The 16,106-nt window shown below is 45.3% G+C and overlaps 1 protein-coding gene across 1 annotated transcript in view; it reads left to right on the plus strand.

The window, feature by feature from the left end:
* The window catches only part of LOC110517068 (disintegrin and metalloproteinase domain-containing protein 12), a 221,485-nt gene that overhangs the window by 149,525 nt on the left and 55,854 nt on the right, over positions 1-16,106 (plus strand). Inside the window, exons 12-13 of the mRNA XM_036988835.1 lie at positions 5,455-5,632; positions 10,638-10,727. Coding sequence (XP_036844730.1) covers positions 5,455-5,632; positions 10,638-10,727 — 268 coding nt within the window. The remainder of the gene's footprint in view (positions 1-5,454; positions 5,633-10,637; positions 10,728-16,106) is intronic.

Consider the following 16,106-nt stretch of genomic DNA (forward strand, 5'->3'; position numbering starts at 1 on the left):
TTCAGTCTCTCTACCTTCCATCACTACAGTATTAGTATTCAGTCTCTCTGTTCTCTCTACCTTCCATCACTACAGTATTAGTATTCAGTCTCTCTACCTTCCATCACTACAGTATTAGTATTCATTCTCTCTACCTTCCATCACTACAGTATTAGTATTCAGTCTCTCTACCTTCCATCACTACAGTATTAGTATTCAGTCTCTCTACCTTCCACCACTACAGTATTAGTATTCAGTCTCTCTACCTTCCACCACTACAGTATTAGTATTCAGTCTCTCTACCTTCCATCACTACAGTATTAGTATTCAGTCTCTCTGTTCTCTCTACCTTCCATCACTACAGTATTAGTATTCAGTCTCTCTACCTTCCACCACTACAGTATTAGTATTCATTCTCTCTACCTTCCATCACTACAGTATTAGTATTCATTCTCTCTACCTTCCATCACTACAGTATTAGTATTCATTCTCTCTACCTTCCATCACTACAGTATTAGTATTCATTCTCTCTACCTTCCATCACTACAGTATTAGTATTCAGTCTCTCTACCTTCCATCACTACAGTATTAGTATTCATTCTCTCTACCTTCCATCACTACAGTATTAGTATTCATTCTCTCTACCTTCCATCACTACAGTATTAGTATTCAGTCTCTCTACCTTCCACCACTACAGTATTAGTATTCAGTCTCTCTACCTTCCATCACTACAGTATTAGTATTCATTCTCTCTACCTTCCATCACTACAGTATTAGTATTCAGTCTCTCTACCTTCCACCACTACAGTATTAGTATTCAGTTAGTCTCTCTGATCTTTTGATCTACAGAGTGTAAACTGCTGCACTGTGTTGTCTCCTCCTTCCCTTCAGGTCACATTATAATATTGATGTTAGAACGCAGGGCTGGTGGTCAGACACAGCGTGGGGTAGTAGGAGCAACAGCACACACACACACACATACACACACACACACACACACGCACGCACGCACGCACGCACACACACACACACACACACACACACACACACACACACACACACACACACACACACACACACACACACTCAAAGAGAATCATCAAAGGCAGCCTTTAGAGTGAGATCAGTTCAAAACACGTCAAAAGATCCTCATTGCATATTTACAGATCAGATCAGATGTCTATTAACCTAAACAACAACAAAAAGGCATTTCGAAGTGAGTCGTTTTCATTTACTGGTCAATGACAAGCATTTTTCTGTCTCAGAACATCTGTTACTTTAAACGCCCCAAAGGAGAAGAGAAGGGAAGAGAAGAGAGGAGACGAGAGGAGAGGAGAGGAGAGGAGAGGAGAGGAGAGGAGAGGAGAGGAGAGGAGAGGAGGGGAGAGGAGAGGAGAGGAGAGGAGAGGAGAGGAGAGGAGAGGAGGGGAGAGGAGAGGAGAGGAGAGGAGAGGAGAGGAGAGGAGAGGAGGGGAGAGGAGAGGAGAGGAGAGGAGAGGAGAGGAGAGGAGGGGAGAGGAGAGGAGAGGAGAGGAGAGGAGAGGAGAGGAGAGGAGAGGAGAGGAGAGGAGGGGAGGGGAGAGGAGAGGAGAGGAGAGGAGAGGAGAGGAGAGGAGAGGAGAGGAGAGGAGAGGAGAGGAGAGGAGAAGAGATGCAGGGGAGAAGAGAGGAGAGGAGAAGAGAAGAGAAGAGAAGAGAAGAGAGGAGAGGAGAGGAGAGGAGAGGAGAGGAGAGGAGAGGAGAAGAGAAGAGAAGAGAAGAGAAGAGAAGAGAAGAGAAGAGAAGAGAAGAGAAGAGAAGAGAAGAGAAGAGAAGAGAAGAGAAGAGGAGAGGAGAGGAGAGGAGAGGAGAGGAGAGGAGAGGAGATGCAGGGGAGATGCAGGGGAGAAGAGAGGAGAAGAGATGCAGGGGAGAAGAGATGCAGGGGAGAAGAGAGGAGAAGAGATGCAGGGGAGAAGAGAGGAGAAGAGATGCAGGGGAGAAGAGAGGAGAAGAGATGCAGGGGAGAAGAGAGGAGAAGAGATGCAGGGGAGAAGAGAGGAGAAGAGATGCAGGGGAGAAGAGAGGAGAAGAGATGCAGGGGAGAAGAGAGGAGAAGAGATGCAGGGGAGAAGAGAGGAGAAGAGATGCAGGGGAGAAGAAAGGAGAAGAGATGCAGGGGAGAAGAGAGGAGAAGAGATGCAGGGGAGAAGAGAGGAGAAGAGAGCAGGGGAGAAGAGAAGAGAGGAGAAGAGATGCAGGGGAGAAGAGATGCAGGGGAGAAGAGAGGAGAAGAGAAGAGAGGAGAAGAGAGGAGAAGAGAGGAGAGGAGAGGAGAGGAGAAGAGATGCAGGGGAGAAGAGAGGAGAAGAGAAGAGAGGAGAAGAGATGCAGGGGAGAAGAGAGGAGAAGAGAAGAGAGGAGAAGAGATGCAGGGGAGAAGAGAGGAGAAGAGAAGAGAGGAGAAGAGAGGAGAGGAGAGGAGAAGAGGTGCAGGGGAGAAGAGAGGAGAGGAGAGGAGAAGAGATGCAGGGGAGAAGAGAGGAGAAGAGAAGATAGGAGAAGAGAGGAGAAGAGAGGAGAGGAGAAGAGATGCAGGGGAGAAGAGAGGAGAAGAGAAGATAGGAGAAGAGAGGAGAAGAGAGGAGAGGAGAAGAGATGCAGGGGAGAAGAGAGGAGAAGAGAAGATAGGAGAAGAGAGGAGAAGAGAGGAGAGGAGAAGAGATGCAGGGGAGAAGAGAGGAGAAGAGAAGATAGGAGAAGAGAGGAGAAGAGAGGAGAGGAGAAGAGATGCAGGGGAGAAGAGAGGAGGGGAAGGCTTGTTTTGCTGCTATCATTCTCAAAGCAACAAAGGGTCTTTTCATTTTAACGTTTCATCAAAATCTCTGGACAGAAATGAAAGAGTAACTGCAACGCCTCGCCTGGATCCCATAATGCACCCTGCCGTCCTGGACACGTCCCTCCTCTTCTTCTAACCCACATGTCCTCCACAGAAAGAATCATGGGAGTTTTCACCGCTGCCTTGTTATGGTCACAGGAGCTTGTTGGTCTAACACACACACACACAAACACAAAAACACACACACACACACACACACACACACACACACACACACACACACACACACACACACACACACACACACACACACACACACACACACACAGATCATTCCAACCATTATGGTTGAGGCTTGGAACATATTCCCGAGTCCACGTGCACCCAGCTCAGACAGACTGTGTGGCTCAGTCGATGTGGCCAGTTTCTGCACAGACCGAGTCTGTGACTGTGGGTTGATGTCTCTCTCCCTTGTTGAGTCTCTGTGTTTGTTTCAGTGATTTGTAAAAAGGTCTGAACTACATGCATTGGGAATGGGATAGAGGGGATAGAGGGATAGAGGGATAGAGGGGATAGAGGGATAGAGGGATAGAGGGGATAGAGGGATAGAGGGAGGGGGTAGAGGGAGGGGGTAGAGGGAGGGGGTAGAGGGATAGATGGGATAGAGGGGATAGAGGGGATAGAGGGATAGAGGGATAGAGGGATAGAGGGGATAGAGGGATAGAAGGATAGAGGGATAGAGGGGATAGAGGGATAGAGGGAGGGGGTAGAGGGGATAGAGGGATAGAGGGAGGGGGTAGAGGGGATAGAGGGATAGAGGGAGGGGGTAGAGGGATAGAGGAGATAGAGGGGATAGAGGGAGGGGGTAGAAGGATAGAGGGGATAGAGGGGATATAGGGATAAAGGGGATATAGGGGGATAGAGGGATAGAGGGGATAGGGGGAGGGGGTAGAGGGATAGAGGGGATAGAGGGGATAGAGGGAGGGGGTAGATAGAGGGATAGAGGGGATAGAGGGATAGAGGGGATAGAGGGAGGGGGTAGAGGGGATAGAGGGGATAGAGGGATGGAGGGATAGAGGGAGGGGGTGGAGGGATAGAGGGGATAGAGGGGATAGAGGGAGGGGGTAGAGGGGAGGGGATAGAGGAGATAGAGGGGAAGGGATAGAGGGGAAGGAGGGAGAAGATAGAGGAGAGGGGATAGAGGGGATAGAGGCGATAGAGGGGATAGAGGAGATAGAGGAGATAGAGGAGATAGAGGAGAGGGAAGAGTTATACTTTGTATGAACAGTCACACACTCACACCAACAGGCACACACACACACACACACACATTCTCTCTCCTCACACACACACCCTCCATCACGTACACTACATGGCCATCCAGCAGTACAGTCTATTACCAGAGCATTACTGCATTAAGCTGTATGAGGTCTGGAAGAAAGGTTTTCTCAGACAGAGCCCAGGACAAACACACACTCACACAGTATTCAGTAGTTCTCCTCTCTCTCTCTCTCCTCTCCAGGTACCTGATCCCTACAGTATTCAGTAGTTCTCCTCTCTCTCTCTCTCTCTCTCTCTCTCTCTCTCTCTCTCCTCTCCAGGTACCTGTTCCCTACAGTATTCAGTAGTTCTCCTCTCTCTCTCTCTCCTCTCCAGGTACCTGATCCCTACAGTATTCAGTAGTTCTCCTCTCTCTCTCTCTCTCTCTCTCTCTCTCTCTCTCTCTCTCTCTCTCTCTCTCTCCTCTCCAGGTACCTGTTCCCAACAGTATTCAGTAGTTCTCCTCTCTCTCTCTCTCCTCTCCAGGTACCTGATCCCTACAGTATTCAGTAGTTCTCCTCTCTCTCTCTCTCTCTCTCTCTCTCTCTCTCTCTCTCTCTCTCTCTCTCTCTCCTCTCCAGGTACCTGTTCCCTACAGTATTCAGTAGTTCTCCTCTCTCTCTCTCTCCTCTCCAGGTACCTGTTCCCTACAGTATTCAGTAGTTCTCCTCTCTCTCTCTCTCTCTCCTCTCCAGGTACCTGTTCCCTACAGTATTCAGTAGTTCTCCTCTCTCTCTCTCCTCTCCAGGTACCCGTTCCCTACAATATTCAGTAGTTCTCCTCTCTCTCTCTCTCCTCTCCAGGTACCCGTTCCCTACAGTATTCAGTAGTTCCCGTCTCTCTCTCCTCTCCAGGTACCTGTTCCCTACAGTATTCAGTAGTTCTCCTCTCTCTCTCTCCTCTCCAGGTACCTGTTCCCTACAGTATTCAGTAGTTCTCCTCTCTCTCTCTCCTCTCCAGGTACCTGTTCCCTACAGTATTCAGTAGTTCTCCTCTCTCTCTCTCCTCTCCAGGTACCTGTTCCCTACAGTATTCAGTAGTTCTCCTCTCTCTCTCTCTCCTCTCCAGGTACCTGTTCCCTACAGTATTCAGTAGTTCCCGTCTCTCTCTCCTCTCCAGGTACCTGTTCCCTACAGTATTCAGTAGTTCTCCTCTCTCTCTCTCCTCTCCAGGTACCCGTTCCCTACAGTATTCAGTAGTTCTCCTCTCTCTCTCTCCTCTCCAGGTACCTGTTCCCAACAGTATTCAGTAGTTCTCCTCTCTCTCTCTCTCTCTCCTCTCCAGGTACCTGTTCCCTACAGTATTCAGTAGTTCTCCTCTCTCTCTCTCCTCTCCAGGTACCCGTTCCCTACAGTATTCAGCTCCTGTAGTATAAAGGATCTGTCTGCCAGTCTGGAGAAGGGCGTTGGGATGTGTCTGTTCAACATGCCTGAGGTCAAGGTTCTCTACGGGGGACAGAAGTGTGGCAACGGATACGTGGAGGAAGGAGAGGAGTGTGACTGTGGAGAACTGGAGGTAGGAAGTTGTCCTGTTTTGTCATGGTAGGGATGCAATGGGATGGGACACGTTAACACTGTATGAACACTACTGCCCTGAGCCAAGCTGAACCAAACCACCACTGCCCTGAGCCAAGCTGAACCAAACCACTACTGCCCTGAGCCAAGCTCAACCAAACCACTACTGCCCTGAGTCAAGCTGAACCAAACCACTACTGCCCTGAGCCAAGCTCAACCAAACCACTACTGCCCTGAGCCAAGCTGAAACAAACCACTACTGCCCTGAGCCAATCTGAACCAAACCTCTACTGCCCTGAGCCAAGCTGAACCAAGCCTCTACTGCCCTGAGCCAAGCTGAACTAAACCACTACTGCCCTGAGCCAAGCTGAACTAAACCACTACTGCCCTGAGCCAAGCTGAACCAAACCACTACTGCCCTGAGCCAAGCTGAACCAAACCACTACTGCCCTGAGCCAAGCTGAACCAAGACACTACTGCCCTGAGCCAAGCTGAACTAAACCACTACTGCCCTGAGCCAAGCTGAACTAAACCACTACTGCCCTGAGCCAAGCTGAACCAAACCACTACTGCCCTGAGCCAAGCTGAACCAAACCACTACTGCCCTGAGCCAAGCTGAACTAAACCACTACTGCCCTGAGCCAAGCTGAACCAAACCTCTACTGCCCTGAGCCAAGCTGAACCAAACCAAGCTGTTCTGAGCCAAGCTGAACCAAACTAAGCTGTTCTGAGCCAAGCTGAATCAAACCAAGCTGTTCTGAGTCAAGCTGAACCAAACCACTACTGCCCTGAGCCAAGCTGAACCAAACCAAGCTGTTCTGAGCCAAGCTGAGCCAAACCAAGCTGTTCTGAGCCAAGCTGAACCAAACCACTACTGCCCGTGCCAAGCTGTTCTGAGCCAAGCTGAACCAAACCTCTACTGCCCTGAGCCAAGCTGAACCAAACCACTACTGCCCTGAGCCAAGCTGAACCAAACCATGCTGTTCTGAGCCAAGCTGAACCAAACCATGCTGTTCTGAGCCAAGCTGAACCAAACCACTACTGCCCTGAGCCAAGCTGAACCAAACCACTACTGCCCTGAGCCAAGCTCAACCAAACCAAGCTGTTCTGAGCCAAGCTGAACCAAACCACTACCGCCCTGAGCCAAGCTGAACCAAACCACTACTGTTCTGAGCCAAGCTGAACCAAACCACTACTGCCCTGAGCCAAGCTGAACCAAACCTCTACTGCCCTGAGCCAAGCTGAACCAAACCTCTACTGCCCTGAGCCAAGCTGAACCAAACCACTACTGCCCTGAGCCAAGCTGAACCAAACCACTACTGCCCTGAGCCAAGCTGAACCAAACCTCTACTGCCCTGAGCCAAGCTGAACCAAGCCTCTACTGCCCTGAGCCAAGCTGAACTAAACCACTACTGCCCTGAGCCAAGCTGAACCAAGACACTACTGCCCTGAGCCAAGCTGAACTAAACCACTACTGCCCTGAGCCAAGCTGAACTAAACCACTACTGCCCTGAGCCAAGCTGAACCAAACCACTACTGCCCTGAGCCAAGCTGAACCAAACCACTACTGCCCTGAGCCAAGCTGAACTAAACCACTACTGCCCTGAGCCAAGCTGAACCAAACCTCTACTGCCCTGAGCCAAGCTGAACCAAACCAAGCTGTTCTGAGCCAAGCTGAACCAAACTAAGCTGTTCTGAGCCAAGCTGAATCAAACCAAGCTGTTCTGAGTCAAGCTGAACCAAACCACTACTGCCCTGAGCCAAGCTGAACCAAACCAAGCTGTTCTGAGCCAAGCTGAGCCAAACCAAGCTGTTCTGAGCCAAGCTGAACCAAACCACTACTGCCCGTGCCAAGCTGTTCTGAGCCAAGCTGAACCAAACCTCTACTGCCCTGAGCCAAGCTGAACCAAACCACTACTGCCCTGAGCCAAGCTGAACCAAACCATGCTGTTCTGAGCCAAGCTGAACCAAACCATGCTGTTCTGAGCCAAGCTGAACCAAACCACTACTGCCCTGAGCCAAGCTGAACCAAACCACTACTGCCCTGAGCCAAGCTCAACCAAACCAAGCTGTTCTGAGCCAAGCTGAACCAAACCACTACCGCCCTGAGCCAAGCTGAACCAAACCACTACTGTTCTGAGCCAAGCTGAACCAAACCACTACTGCCCTGAGCCAAGCTGAACCAAACCTCTACTGCCCTGAGCCAAGCTGAACCAAACCTCTACTGCCCTGAGCCAAGCTGAACCAAACCACTACTGCCCTGAGCCAAGCTGAACCAAACCACTACTGCCCTGAGCCAAGCTGAACCAAACCTCTACTGCCCTGAGCCAAGCTGAACCAAGCCTCTACTGCCCTGAGCCAAGCTGAACTAAACCACTACTGCCCTGAGCCAAGCTGAACTAAACCACTACTGCCCTGAGCCAAGCTGAACCAAACCACTACTGCCCTGAGCCAAGCTGAACCAAACCACTACTGCCCTGAGCCAAGCTGAACCAAGCCACTACTGCCTTAGCCAAGCTGAACCAAACCACTACTGCCCTGAGCCAAGCTGAACTAAACCACTACTGCCCTTAGCCAAGCTGAACTAAACCACTACTGCCCTGAGCCAAGCTGAACCAAACCACTACTGCCCTGAGCCAAGCTGAACTAAACCACTACTGCCCTGAGCCAAGCTGAACCAAACCTCTACTGCCCTGAGCCAAGCTGAACCAAACCAAGCTGTTCTGAGCCAAGCTGAAACATACTAAGCTGTTCTGAGCCAAGCTGAATCAAACCAAGCTGTTCTGAGTCAAGCTGAACCAAACCACTACTGCCCTGAGCCAAGCTGAACCAAACCAAGCTGTTCTGAGCCAAGCTGAGCCAAACCACTACTGCCCGTGCCAAGCTGTTCTGAGCCAAGCTGAACCAAACCATGCTGTTCTGAGCCAAGCTGAACAAAACCACTACTGCCCTGAGCCAAGCTGAACTAAACCACTACTGCCCTGAGCCAAGCTGAACCAAACCATGCTGTTCTGAGCCAAGCTGAACCAAACCACTACTGCCCTGAGCCAAGCTGAACCAAACCACTACTGCCCTGAGCCAAGCTGAACCAAACCACTACTGCCCTGAGCCAAGCTGAACTAAACCACTACTGCCCTGAGCCAAGCTGAACCAAACCTCTACTGCCCTGAGCCAAGCTGAACCAAACCACTACTGCCCCTTGCCAAGCTGTTCTGAGCCAAGCTGAACCAAACCAAGCTGTTCTGAGCCAAGCTGAACCAAACCAAGCTGTTCTGAGCCAAGCTGAACCAAACCACTACTGCCCTGAGCCAAGCTGAACCAAACCATTACTGCCCTGAGCCAAGCTGAACCAAACCACTACTGCCCTGAGCCAAGCTGAACCAAACCACTACTGCCCTGAGCCAAGCTGAACCAAACCACTACTGCCCTTAGCCAAGCTGAACCAAACCACTACTGCCCTGAGCCAAGCTGAACTAAACCACTACTGCCCTGAGCCAAGCTGAACCAAACCTCTACTGCCCTGAGCCAAGCTGAACCAAACCACTACTGCCCCTTGCCAAGCTGTTCTGAGCCAAGCTGAACCAAACCAAGCTGTTCTGAGCCAAGCTGAACCAAACCAAGCTGTTCTGAGCCAAGCTGAACCAAACCAAGCTGTTCTGAGCCAAGCTGAACCAAACCAAGCTGTTCTGAGCCTAGCTGAACCAAACCACTACTGCCCTGAGCCAAGCTGTTCTGAGAGGAGTGGAGATAGGAAGTGGTCTAACAACACCAAGGTTGTGGGTTCAAGTCCTGGTGATTGGTACAATGCAGGGTTCCAGAGCTGCTGATTGGTAGAGTGCAGGGTTCCAGAGCTGCTGATTGGTAGAGTGCAGGTTTCCAGAGCTGCTGATTGGTAGAGTGCAGGGTTCCAGAGCTGCTAATTGGTAGAGTGCAGAGTTCCAGAGCTGCTGATTGGTAGAGTGCAGGGTTCCAGAGCTGCTGATTGGTAGAGTGCAGGGTTCCAGAGCTGCTGATTGGTAGAGTGCAGGGTTCCAGAGCTGCTGATTGGTAGAGTACAGGGTTCCAGAGCTGCTGAGTGGTAGAGTGCAGGGTTCCAGAGCTGCTGATTGGTAGAGTGCAGAGTTCCAGAGCTGCTGATTGGTAGAGTGCAGGGTTCCAGAGCTGCTGATTGGTAGAGTGCAGGGTTCCAGAGCTGCTGATTGGTAGAGTGCAGGTTTCCAGAGCTGCTGATTGGTAGAGTGCAGGTTTCCAGAGCTGCTGATTGGTAGAGTGCAGGGTTCCAGAGCTGCTGATTGGTAGAGTGCAGAGTTTCAGAGCTACTGATTGGTCGAGTGCAGGGTTCTGATAATGCATAATGTAGACCAGATGTCCATACCTCCACTGTTCCACGGAGGATAAGTTACATCAACGGGGACCTGGTGACCGTGTTCCCTGTCCGAAGCTGTTGTTGAAGAAATCCTTTCAGGACGTAACTCTACCTGACTGTCTGACCTCTGCCAGGGAGGAGAGGAGGAATATAATACGACCTGGCGTGGGGTTCCCTCTGATAACATTAGAGCTGTGCGTGTGTTCTCAGATTACATCTAATCTGGGTGGTTTGTAAACCCCTTCTTCCTCTCCTCTCTCTCCCCATCTCTCCTCTCTCTCCCCACCTCTCCTCTCTCTCTCCTCTCCCCCTCTCCCCTATCCCCCTCTCTCCTCTCCTCTCTCTCCCCTCTCCCCCTCTCTCCTCTCCTCTCTCTCCCCACCTCTCCTCTCTCCCCCCCACCTCTCCTCTCTTTCCCCACCTCTCCTCTCTCTCCCCACCTCTCCTCTCTCTCCACTCTCCCCCTCTCCCCTCTCCCCCTCTCTCCTCTCCTCTCTCTCCCCTCTCCCCTCTCCCCCTCTCTCCTCTCCTCTCTCTCCCCACCTCTCCTCTCTCCCCCCACCTCTCCTCCCCCTCTCCCCTCTCCCCCTCTCTCCTCTCCCCTCTCCCCCTCTCCCCCTCTCTCCTCTCCTCTCTCCAGGAGTGTATTAACCCGTGCTGTAACTCTACAACCTGTACTCTGAAGGGGGATGCTGTGTGTGCTCACGGACAGTGCTGTCATGACTGCCTGGTAGGAGACTGACTGACCTGTTGGCCAACAGCCCTCATTTAAACTCACATCTTCTTTAATCATTATTTTCACAGGGAAGGGGTCCTGTTTCACACACACACACACACACACACACACACACACACACACACACACACACACACACACACACACACACACACACACACACACACACACACACGCACACACACACACACACACAGAATGGCTTAAATACATAGTGGTATAAAAAGGGGAATATGCCTTAAAGTTGGAGTTGTTTGTTTGATACTCTATAATCATATGTAGTAGCTAGGCTAGTTGTTTGATAATCTATAATCATATGTAGTAGCTAGGCTAGTTGTTTGATCCTCTATAATCATATGTAGTAGCTAGGCTAGTTGTTTGATACTCTAGAATCATATGTAGTAGCTAGGCTAGTTGTTTGATCCTCTATAATCATATGTAGTAGCTAGGCTAGTTGTTTGATCCTCTATAATCATATGTAGTAGCTAGGCTAGTTGTTTGATCCTCTATAATCATATGTAGTAGCTAGGCTAGTTGTTTGTTTGATACTCTATAATCATATGTAGTAGCTAGGCTAGTTGTTTGATCCTCTATAATCATAGGTAGTAGCTAGGCTAGTTGTTTGATCCTCTATAATCATATGTAGTAGCTAGGCTAGTTGTTTGATCCTCTATAATCATATGTAGTAGCTAGGCTAGTTGTTTGTTTGATACTCTATAATCATATGTAGTAGCTAGGCTAGTTGTTTGATACTCTATAATCATATGTAGTAGCTAGGCTAGTTGTTTGATACTCTATAATCATATGTAGTAGCTAGGCTAGTTGTTTGTTTGATAATCTATAATCATATGTAGTAGCTAGGCTAGTTGTTTGTTTGATCCTCTATAATCATATGTAGTAGCTAGGCTAGTTGTTTGTTTGATACTCTATAATCATATGTAGTAGCTAGGCTAGTTATTTGTTTGATAATCTATAATCATATGTAGTAGCTAGGCTAGTTGTTTGATAATCTATAATCATATGCAGTAGCTAGGCTAGTTGTTTGATCCTCTATAATCATATGTAGTAGCTAGGCTAGTTCATTGATCCTCTATAATCATATGTAGTAGCTAGGCTAGTTGATTGATCCTCTATAATCATATGTAGTAGCTAGGCTGGTTGTTTGATCCTCTATAATCGTATGTAGTAGCTAAGCTAGTTGTTTGATCCTCTATACGCATATGTAGTAGCTAGGCTAGTTGTTTGATACTCTATAATCATATGTAGTAGCTAGGCTAGTTGTTTTATAATCTATAATCATAGGTAGTAGCTAGGCTACTTGTTTGATACTCTATAATCATATGTAGTAGCTAGGCTAGTTGTTTTATAGTCTATAATCATAGGTAGTAGCTAGGCTAGTTGTTTTATAATCTATAATCATAGGTAGTAGCTAGGCTAGTTATTTGATACTCTATAATCATATGTAGTAGCTAGGCTAGTTGTTTTATAATCTATAATCATAGGTAGTAGCTAGGCTAGTTATTTGATACTCTATAATCATAGGTAGTAGCTAGGCTAGTTGTTTGATCCTCTATAATCATATGTAGTAGCTAGGCTAGTTGTTTGATCCTCTATAATCATATGTAGTAGCTAGGCTAGTTGTTTGTTTGATACTCTATAATCATATGTAGTAGCTAGGCTAGTTGTTTGATACTCTATAATCATATGTAGTAGCTAGGCTAGTTGTTTGATACTCTATAATCATATGTAGTAGCTAGGCTAGTTGTTTGTTTGATAATCTATAATCATATGTAGTAGCTAGGCTAGTTGTTTGTTTGATCCTCTATAATCATATGTAGTAGCTAGGCTAGTTGTTTGTTTGATACTCTATAATCATATGTAGTAGCTAGGCTAGTTATTTGTTTGATAATCTATAATCATATGTAGTAGCTAGGCTAGTTGTTTGATAATCTATAATCATATGCAGTAGCTAGGCTAGTTGTTTGATCCTCTATAATCATAGGTAGTAGCTAGGCTAGTTGTTTGATCCTCTATAATCATATGTAGTAGCTAGGCTAGTTGTTTGATCCTCTATAATCATATGTAGTAGCTAGGCTAGTTGTTTGTTTGATACTCTATAATCATATGTAGTAGCTAGGCTAGTTGTTTGATACTCTATAATCATATGTAGTAGCTAGGCTAGTTGTTTGATACTCTATAATCATATGTAGTAGCTAGGCTAGTTGTTTGTTTGATAATCTATAATTATATGTAGTAGCTAGGCTAGTTGTTTGTTTGATCCTCTATAATCATAGGTAGTAGCTAGGCTAGTTATTTGTTTGATAATCTATAATCATATGTAGTATCTAGGCTAGTTGTTTGATAATCTATAATCATATGCAGTAGCTAGGCTAGTTGTTTGATCCTCTATAATCATATGTAGTAGCTAGGCTAGTTCATTGATCCTCTATAATCATATGTAGTAGCTAGGCTAGTTGTTTGTTTGATAATCTATAATCATATGTAGTAGCTAGGCTAGTTGTTTGTTTGATCCTCTATAATCATATGTAGTAGCTAGGCTAGTTGTTTGTTTGATACTCTATAATCATATGTAGTAGCTAGGCTAGTTATTTGTTTGATAATCTATAATCATATGTAGTAGCTAGGCTAGTTGTTTGATAATCTATAATCAAATGCAGTAGCTAGGCTAGTTGTTTGATCCTCTATAATCATATGTAGTAGCTAGGCTAGTTCATTGATCCTCTATAATCATATGTAGTAGCTAGGCTAGTTGATTGATCCTCTATAATCATATGTAGTAGCTAGGCTGGTTGTTTGATCCTCTATAATCGTATGTAGTAGCTAAGCTAGTTGTTTGATCCTCTATACGCATATGTAGTAGCTAGGCTAGTTGTTTGATACTCTATAATCATATGTAGTAGCTAGGCTAGTTGTTTTATAATCTATAATCATAGGTAGTAGCTAGGCTACTTGTTTGATACTCTATAATCATATGTAGTAGCTAGGCTAGTTGTTTTATAGTCTATAATCATAGGTAGTAGCTAGGCTAGTTATTTGATACTCTATAATCATATGTAGTAGCTAGGCTAGTTGTTTTATAATCTATAATCATAGGTAGTAGCTAGGCTAGTTATTTGATACTCTATAATCATATGTATTAGCTAGGCTAGTTGTTTTATAATCTATAATTATATGTAGTAGCTAGGCTAGTTGTTTGATCCTCTATAAGCATATGTAGTAGCTAGGCTAGTTGTTTGATCCTCTATAAGCATATGTAGTAGCTAGGCTAGTTGTTTGTTTGATCCTCTATAAGCATATGTAGTAGCTAGGCTAGTTGTTTGTTTGATACTCTATAATCATAGGTAGTAGCTAGGCTAGTTGTTTGATACTCTATAATCACATGTAGTAGCTAGGCTAGTTGTTTGATCCTCTATAATCACATGTTGTAGCTAGGCTAGTTGTTTGATACTCTATAATCATATGTAGTAGCTAGGCTAGTTGATTTATAAGCTATAATAATCATATGTAGTAGCTAGGCTAGTTGTTTGATCATCTATAATCATATATAGTAGCTAGGCTAGTTGATTTATAAGCTAGAATCATATGTAGTAGCTAGGCTAGTTATTTGATCCTCTATAATCATATGTAGTAGCTAGGCTAGTTGTTTGATACTCTATAATCATATGTAGTAGCTAGGCTAGTTGTTTGTTTGATACTCTATAATCATATGTAGTAGCTAGGCTACTTGTTTGATCCTCTATAATCATATGTAGTAGCTAGGCTAGTTGTTTGTTTGATACTCTATAATCATATGTAGTAGCTAGGCTAGTTATTTGTTTGATAATCTATAATCATATGTAGTAGCTAGGCTAGTTGTTTGATAATCTATAATCATATGCAGTAGCTAGGCTAGTTGTTTGATCCTCTATAATCATATGTAGTAGCTAGGCTAGTTCATTGATCCTCTATAATCATATGTAGTAGCTAGGCTAGTTGATTGATCCTCTATAATCATATGTAGTAGCTAGGCTGGTTGTTTGATCCTCTATAATCGTATGTAGTAGCTAAGCTAGTTGTTTTATAGTCTATAATCATAGGTAGTAGCTAGGCTAGTTATTTGATACTCTATAATCATATGTAGTAGCTAGGCTAGTTGTTTTATAATCTATAATCATAGGTAGTAGCTAGGCTAGTTGTTTTATAATCTATAATCATAGGTAGTAGCTAGGCTAGTTATTTGATACTCTATAATCATATGTAGTAGCTAGGCTAGTTGTTTTATAATCTATAATCATAGGTAGTAGCTAGGCTAGTTATTTGATACTCTATAATCATATGTAGTAGCTAGGCTAGTTGTTTTATAATCTATAATCATATGTAGTAGCTAGGCTAGTTGTTTGATCCTCTATAAGCATATGTAGTAGCTAGGCTAGTTGTTTGATCCTCTATAAGCATATGTAGTAGCTAGGCTAGTTGTTAGTTCGATCCTCTATAAACATATGTAGTAGCTAGGCTAGTTGTTTGTTTGATACTCTATAATCATAGGTAGTAGCTAGGCTAGTTGTTTGATACTCTATAATCACATGTAGTAGCTAGGCTAGTTGTTTGATACTCTATAATCACATGTTGTAGCTAGGCTAGTTGTTTGATACTCTATGATCATATGTAGTAGCTAGGCTAGTTGATTTATAAGCTATAATAATCATATGTAGTAGCTAGGCTAGTTGTTTGATCATCTATAATTATATATAGTAGCTAGGCTAGTTGATTTATAAGCTAGAATCATATGTAGTAGCTAGGCTAGTTGTTTGATCCTCTATAATCATATGTAGTAGCTAGGCTAGTTGTTTGATACTCTATAATCATATGTAGTAGCTAGGCTAGTTGTTTGTTTGATACTCTATAATCATATGTAGTAGCTAGGCTAGTTGTTTGATACTCTATAATCATATGTAGTAGCTAGGCTAGTTGATTTATAAGCTAGAATCTTATGTAGTAGCTAGGCTAGTTGTTTGATCCTCTATAATCATATGTAGTAGCTAGGCTAGTTGTTTGTTTGATAATCTATAATCATAGGTAGTAGCTAGGCTAGTTGTTTGATACTCTATAATCATATGTAGTAGCTAGGCTAGTTGTTTGTTTGATAATCTATAATCATATGTAGTAGCTAGGCTAGTTGTTTGATACTCTATAATCATATGTAGTAGCTAGGCTAGTTGTTTGATACGCTATAATCATATGTAGTAGCTAGGCTAGTTGTTTGATCCTCTATAATCATATGTAGTAGCTAGGCTAGTTGTTTGATACTCTATAATCATATGTAGTAGCTAGGCTAGTTGTTTGATACTCTATAATCATATGTAGTAGCTAGGC

Source organism: Oncorhynchus mykiss, chromosome 1 (assembly GCF_013265735.2).
Source record: "Oncorhynchus mykiss isolate Arlee chromosome 1, USDA_OmykA_1.1, whole genome shotgun sequence".
Taxonomy (NCBI): Eukaryota; Metazoa; Chordata; class Actinopteri; order Salmoniformes; family Salmonidae; genus Oncorhynchus; species Oncorhynchus mykiss.